The 8,720-nt window shown below is 27.1% G+C and overlaps 1 protein-coding gene across 1 annotated transcript; it reads left to right on the forward strand.

Moving 5' to 3' along the window:
- Positions 1 to 311: 311 nt before the first annotated feature.
- On the forward strand, positions 312 to 4,315 carry LOC113554358. Its single transcript, XM_026958169.1, has 3 exons — positions 312 to 479; positions 1,937 to 2,077; positions 3,183 to 4,315. The coding sequence occupies exons 1-3, from the start codon at positions 338 to 340 to the stop codon at positions 3,524 to 3,526; spliced, it is 627 nt and encodes a 208-aa protein (XP_026813970.1). The 5' UTR covers positions 312 to 337; the 3' UTR covers positions 3,527 to 4,315.
- Positions 4,316 to 8,720: the final 4,405 nt, after the last annotated feature.

An 8,720-nucleotide genomic window follows, 5' to 3' on the forward strand; every position in this document is an offset into this window, starting at 1 on the left:
ATAACTGAATAGAAAATACGAAACATTCATTTACATTACAAACGTGTGATACAAGTAATCGATTCCAAACACTACATTGTGGCTAACAAGAGGAAAGAAAAAAAAATTACCAAAACAAAACATTATAGTTAAAGATGACTGTTTTGACTCGAAGAAGTTGTGCACTATTGTTCTAAAAACACACACTCAATTGTTTACGTGAAGACACACGTAAAAAATCGAATAAGGCACGAACAGTTCACACACTAGCTGACTTGGCATTTGGTAAGTTTTATTAATAAAAGACATGTAAACATTGTGTTCAGTCTTCGTCGAGGTGTTATCATAGTCGATAGCGATGTGTTTTCGAACCATAATGGCTCTGAAATTAATTTGTGTGGCTACCTTTGCTGTTGTGATACCATTGTCAGCTTTTAACCATAGTGTCGCGAAAAAAGAATCCGATTTTGACAACATATGGGAAACAACAATAAAACAAGGTATTAAAGTATAGAATTTTATTTCTGTTTATTGGTGTCGTATGCAGCGGTATGCGTGTACTATAATAATATTTCGAGTATTATAATTTACTATGAAAGGTGATTTATCATTTGAAAGTTATAAGATTCGATAAATTATTTTAGATTTATATATCAAAAAAATAAAGGTTTTCATAATATTATAATGTTTATTCAAATATTATAACTTATTATAACGTTTAATTTTTTTTTTTTTTTTAATTAATTTTTGAATAAAATGTAATAAATATAGTATTTAAAATTTAAAATTTAAAAAAAAAAACGTAAATTATTTAACTTTAAAAACTATATATATATATAATATATTATGTCTTTAAATATTTGAACTAACTCATGTGATTAACTTTTAATTAATAGTGTGAGCATCGTTTAACATATTTTCAAACGGTTAGGAATGCCGTTTGATATATTTAATTGTGCATTGAATCATTGTATACACTAATTGAGAATCATTGTCCGGACACTACTTTACAAGGATCAGTGATAAAACACCGAGTAGTTAACAATACGTGACTATTGTATAGGCATCAAATTATAAATTCACAATATTGTATTTATTTATGTTAACACACAATACGAACTTTTACAAATTCATAAATAGTGCATTTAAAATATGTAAGGTATAATGGTGAAAACATATCATAACACATAAATATACAACATATTAAATGAAAATAAAAATATTTAAACACATTATAACATTTTTAATAGTAAATCTAAATAATAGCATCTTAAGATTAGATACGTAAGTATACAAAATACACACATATTCAATGGCGCAGTGATTCGTTGAAACAAGTATACATTTCAAGTATACGAGTTTTTAGAACGATAGATGCAAAAAGGAACTTCATCCCATTATAGACAGATGTAGAAAAGAACTTTAAAAGAGATTAGGGAGAGTAAGTAGGTGAATCAATTTGGAAAACTACATTAAGCAAAAAACAAAAGTTTTCAGGTGGTACTGATATTAATTATGTATGATAGGTGTATTTTAATACTTTCAAACAACAAAACAATCATTATTGCTCCGAATTTAAAAACGGTTGGATGATACACTGTTCTTATCTGCCAGTGTAGTTGCCTATTCCGTTTGACTGTTATCGACTAAAATACTTTTAAAATAAATAAATTTAATATAATCAGAGTGCTTTCTAGCGATTAAGAAACGAACTAAAATAATACATTCCACTATTGCTTACCAATATAATTGTACACGGTTAACACTTAAATACAGTTTATTTATGTTTATTTTAGTTATTGAGTATAATAGTACTAAAAACATCCAAACACATTGAAACTCGCGTTATTAATGATGAATTTTTTTTCAATGTACACGTTTTTTATCGTTTAAATTTAAATACGTACACTATAGGAATAAGTGCTAATGAAACATTAATATAGGCTTGCATTTTCAGAAGAATTTGACGGCATGCCACTACCCGAGAATTCAGATATACCGACTGTCACTCAAATTACACCGGCAATTGTGAAAATCGGACAACGCTACGGTGTCCCATACACACAAATGTTGGGAAAAAAGAAACATCAATCTCCTGGTTAGTAAAATAAATAAGTCCAAAATATCACAATATTGTTTGGTAACAAGTTAAAAATAAAACAGTTTTTAAGATTATTACATTGGTCGTTAGTAATTGATATGATGAATGCCCATCGATAATATAAATTATATTATATACAAAATTATTTTTACGATAATAAGTTAGCATTACATTTTAGATAACTGAAGAAATAAAAATAAATATTAGTTAAATATTTTTTTGTTTTATAATTATTATATTTTTTTTTTTGTATTATATTAATAAAAACATTATCAAGTTATAACAAGAAAACGAGGGAAAATTTAAATCAAAATGTTCAAAATTATTTTAATAAGAAAAAATAAAAAATGTAATCATTTTAACGATTTAGGTACTCATTTAAAATTTAAATTATTATATTATTAAAATATTAAAATAATTTTATTTATTATTTCAAACTAAAAAATACACACACGTACGCTTTTTTCTTTCTATAAATTGTGTGACGCATAAGACGGAAACTATTAATGTGTTAACAATATTTTATCTAGACATAAAGTAAATCTTAACATGAATATTTTATATTCATATGTAAAACTATAAATTTCCTTTTTTATTCTCTTACTGAGAACACATAAAATACTAATAAAAAATCAGTTTTTAAAAACTGAAATTTAAATAAATAGGCAAACCTTTCGACACCTTATATCGTCCGTTTTAAGTAAAACCTTATTTTATATATTATATTATATAGGTATAAAATATTAGTGGATATTTGTTATTTAAAAACAATACATTTATTTGCACGTTCATATTGTTTACGTATGGAAGTATTATTCTATATAAATTAATACAATTTTTACTAATTAGTTTAAGATTGTTAGTATACTATTGTTTTCGTATAAACATAATAGTATGGAATTAAATATTTATAACTTTTACAAACAATGTATTGTTTTAGTATGACTATTAGGGATGATCATTGTGAACATTATTTATTTTTTAACGATTCGTCGTCACCTCGGATTTCAAAAGTTCGGGATATTTCTGTCTTTTAACATTAAATATACCTACTTAATATTGATATCATTTTAAGTTATTAAAATATGTTTTATTTTTTCAGGTAAAAAAAACGATTTCATGGAGCACGTGGTGGGCGCGTCGCTCATGTCAGGAGGCACACTTTTGTCACTGGGCGCATTGGCGCTGGTCGTGATGGCTAGCAAAGCTCTGCTGTTCGCGTTCGGTTCTATTATGTTGACGTGCTTGAGCTCCGGCTGGATGACAGGGTGGCATAAGCCTGGGGATAAAGCAGGTACCGTATACGAAGTGGTCGCAAAACCGCAGATCACGCACGGTCACAGCTACTCGTCGGAAGTTCATCATGAACCTTATGCAGCAGCGTACCCACAGCAGCAGCAGTCCATCGGAGAGTACTACAGCGGATATCCGGTACAGCCGCATTGATGTGATGATAGCCCGTAACACTCTTATTCAGTTATCCGTCACGATCACGATTATTATTATTTATTATTATTATTATTATTTATTATTATTGTCATTATTATTATCCTTATAATATTATGAGTGTTATTATTATTATTATTATTACTATACTGTTGAATTCGATTGTCCTTCTCGAAAAAAATATAATATAAGGACCTACGAAGAGTTACATCTAAACTCATTGATTTAATTTGGATTAATTAATCTGGATTTGTAGAGCGACACTGGTAATCATATATAAATGGCAAGATGACAAGTCAGACGATCAGAAAAAAAGTGATCTATAGAATGCAAATCTGCTGAGATTGAAGAAAGCTGCAAGGAACAGCAAACGAGTCGACGGGCCTAAAAATGTCAATTTATACAAGAAGATGAAAATATTCGACTGTCGTATCTCGTATGTTCGTATTTTCGCGGAAATCGCGTCGGAGAAAACTCGGTGAATCGTCATGCGTTATTATTTTATTCGCCGATGTGATTTTATTGTCATTATTATTATTATAACCGATTTCCGTACGCGTTCCCGTCAATGACGATGTCAACGAGTTTCCACAACTTTACACGGGTTCCCTCCGTGTCTGGAGTATATCCTTGAATAATAAAAACGTCTCCCATATATTATTAAATTCGAGCGCAACTATTATTGTACATTATATCGCATAATGTGTTAGGCGGACCGACAGTAGCTGCATTTCACGCATTTTGTCCCGAAAACAATGCGATTTCTCGTCGAATATCATCACGTTTAATCGTGCAGTATAAAATATTATTTATTATTATTTATCATAGTATTATTATTGGCTGTCGATTTGCCGGCGCGTATTCTGTCCATACGTGTTCATTTAAATGTCCGTCAAGATACTCAAATAGGTCCATCGTCCGCGCGATCCTATATAATATTATATTCGTTTCACAATAGCAGGCGATCAGCCGTAATCGAGTCAGCGATGTAAAGAAAAATAATTTAATGCCACATAATCTCGTCAATTATTACAACCGCAATCTTAGTTGACTCGATCAACTGTGACGGACAATCCGTGTTTCAACAACGTTCGTGTAAATTGTTCAAGCCTACATCTATGTTATGTAATATAAAATAATGTTACCACCCACAGTGAGTGGTAGTAGTTAAACAACGGTTAGCCAAATCTTCTTCTTTTTTTTTTTTATCACAAATTTAACATGTACATATAGGTCTATTACATTCGCAATACATGTTTAAATTATTTGAACGAATTTTTCAAGTATTATACATATATTATAGAAAAATTCTTTCAAACAAAAAAAAAAAACTCTGATTTTAAGATAAGCTCAATAATAAATAATCTACTTCAGAACAATTTATTTGAAGTATTAAGACTGGAAAAGAAGGCTAAATTGGTCAGTGTGGTGTGTGGGTAAAGCGACCATTTGATTTGTTTGACGCTGAAACAAATAGGAACCGATCGTTATTGATACTGATTGCATTAATATTATTTTTTCGATTTTTCACCTGTTTGTTTTTAGGGAAGTAATACATATTTTTGATTATACATTTTAAGTATAATTATTAAGATTATATTTATTCGATCTTATATGTTGTTTTATCACAATCTTCTTATATACTATGTTTATTTTAATTTACTTAGCCGTGTAGTTTAGGTCCAAGGCCATATATATTTTATTGACTTTTAAAGTGACCACTTTTCCCGACAAAGATATTTTATTCACTGTATATAATAAAATGTTATTCAAACCATTTTAGTAATTCAAATGGATATTATCATATTGTTACGCGTAATTTAAAACTACAAAAAACTTGAAACAAAATAATTCACTATAAACTCACTATGTTTCTTCTCGTGTTTATAAATGGTACCTACTTTTGATATTAATAACATGAAATAATTGACGATTTTATATTAATTTATTTAAGTACTACATAAAATAGTTACTTCGTATTAATTTATTTTTATTTTACAAATTAATTAATTTTTTGTGTTATAGATAATTATAATATAATTACCTTATATATACAAATCCCATCTTATGTTTTTAGATTAATACCAATAAAACGTTTTTCTCGGTGTTGGATAAGGCTTATACTAAACTATAATATGTATTCTTAAATATTATCTTTTCTTAAGCCAAATAAATAATTATTTTTTTTTATTTAAGTCAAGTCAACACAATAACTTTTAAATATTGGCCATTTACCCAACCATTTTTTAGTTTTCTTTAACCCATCATTTACATATTAAAATCAAAGAATTTTTCAAAATAAAAAGTAGCTTATTCAATTTAAGAGATACAATTTGCGATTGGTATATTCGTTTATTATTTTTTTGATTAAAAAAGAGTAAAAAATATTCTTTGATCCTTAGGAGTTAGGATGGCAACTTTACCCATCTATCTTAAGTATAATTGATTATATTACGATTTGCGATAAATAAAATAAAATAGTCATAATTATTTTTCGATTAAGTTATCACTCGTCACCTATTGATTTATACCTACAACATACCGTAAATAAATTATTAGGTAAATATTAAATAAAATATATTTATGATATTAAGGCACACATTGTTATAATTAAATTATTATTATTATACTTAAATTATTTTTAAGCTAAATTAACTAAATAAATTTATATAATAATGCGATATTGTACAGTAATCTAAAAAGTTCAACATAGTTATATTTAATTTAAAAACAAATTATGTTCACAAAGTGATTAATTTTTAATTATTAGTGTATATTTTCTAAAAATATTCATTAAATATAATTTAAGGTAGCTGTACTTTCTTCAGAGGTGTTTGACTTGTGATTATATAGTTAATGGCTTGTTAGTTGTTACTAGTATCCTAATAATCGTATAACGTTTTTCGATGCGGTTTAAATAAATAATAATTGTAGAAACGTGACAAGCGATATAATACTAGCTATTCATATAATACAATACTTATAAAATACCAATGTGTGCATAAATATTTTAATATTTGATTTTATAAATTGCATATGCTCAATTAGCAATCGAGAATACCAGATTTCTAGGACTATTGTCAAAAAATACACTAAATGTCCAAATAAAAAAAAAATTTCTAATTGGAAAAAAAGCGATATCTTGGGATTATCATTCCGTTTATACATAATATAAAAAGTAATAATATGCAGTAAATACCAAACGTCAAATATTAATCGTCAATAAAAGTGAAAATGAAAATATGATCGAATGTCTATTTCTAAAATATGTTTTGAATTAGGAACAATTTTGTATTTTTATTTTTGTTTTTATAGTACAATGAATTTTTTAATTTACTTTACGCAATATACTGTTGAAAATGTTAAAATTATGAATTAATACGAAATAGTAATGATAATCTATACGATTTTCAAAACTATATTATACTTGGAAAATAAATGAAATAGCAATTTATTACTATCGAAGTATAATACCAATACACAAAATATCAAACTAGATTATATATCAATATTATACTGAGTTATTCTTTAAAAATAATACACTCATTATTTCGTTAATAATTGTATTTTTTTCATTTTCTTTTTCAAAATATTTTGCACCATGCTTTTCTCAAACTGTATGAAATTTTTATTATTTCACCATTTTATTTAATAAAGAATCCACTATCAACTTTTGATTTTCAAATGACAACCTACATTTAAAATGTACTAAATTAATTGAGCTGTTTTTTTTTTTTATATATACATTTTAACATTAAAATTATTATTTTTCGTTAATTTTTAATGAGATGCAGCTTAAAAGTTTGGTGGTTTTCGGTTTTTATAATATTTCTTGAAGACCAGTAGACAAATGCCCATGTGACGTGGGTAATAACTAATAGATAATAAAACGTACATATTTTCATATGTAATAAACTCGTTATCAGCTATCGACGCAGCGATGAACTTTGTACCTGTAGTTATACCAACGCCGTAATAACCTATAGGATCAACACTTAAGAACCTCAAACTACCCGACTTTGAGAAGCTATAACTCACTAACGGTTAAATAAAAAATAATGATTTTAACGTTAAAATTAATAAAAAAATAGGCTTACTATTTTATGACATTTTAAATATAGGTTACCATTTGAAAATCAAAAGTTGATAGTGGTTTCAATATTGAATAAATGGGTGAAAAAATTAAAATTCATAGTTTGGGAACAGCATGATACAAAATATTTTGAAAAAAAAAAAATGAAAAAAAGTAAACAAATAATGAGTGTATAATTACAAAAGAATCCTCTTGTATATTATATAATATATATATATATATATATATATGTGTACTATTTAAATGTACATAAATTAATTCATTATTTTTTGATTTCTATGTTTTTGGTGGGTTATTCAATTTTTGTCCCTTCGAGATGTATATTATTTTTATATTAATTAAACCTATATTTCAATGAGTCCAATTATTTTTTCGCGTTTGAAATATTTTGCGGGTTGTGATGATGTGACAATGTGCTTGACATATTATCATGTTTGAGATATCAGATTATTATGAAAATCCACTAAACAATAATTCATTGCATATTATTATTATTTGTCGTCTTATATTCATAACAATGTCAAAACTTATATGCGTATTATATATTGTATTTGTTTCGAACCAAATAATATTCTTGTTTTTGGTGGTCTGATTTAATATCAAAGAGTTCTTGAAAAATCACACAAATTTCTAAACAAAAAATATAAAATTTATCACACGTCCCATATCCACCATAGTCAGAACGGTCATTTTATTAAGTCTAAATTTATCTGTTTGTCAACGTTATACTAGCTTGATAAACTTAACTATCATAATTTTCTGAATTTGGCGCTATGATAACGATCATAATGTACTTAACAGGCGACTTATACGAATATCCCGTTTCGTTGTACGACACTCTAAAATAAATTCGACCATCATTACCACGAGTCATGGCATGCGCATTATATTTTACTCGCGTTTGGATCCCAACAAGTATGATAATTGGAATCAACTGCCAGACCTTACCGGAGCGGACGTGACTGATGATTGCAAGTTCAGCAGTTTATCTCTAATGCTGAAAAATCAGACAACACGGCAATTATATATTTAAAGCGAGAATATTACATGTTATATTATTATGTTGTTATTATGAGTGTTCTTCCTCTACACAAATACGCC

This window comes from Rhopalosiphum maidis, chromosome 2 (assembly GCF_003676215.2).
Source record: "Rhopalosiphum maidis isolate BTI-1 chromosome 2, ASM367621v3, whole genome shotgun sequence".
Taxonomy (NCBI): Eukaryota; Metazoa; Arthropoda; class Insecta; order Hemiptera; family Aphididae; genus Rhopalosiphum; species Rhopalosiphum maidis.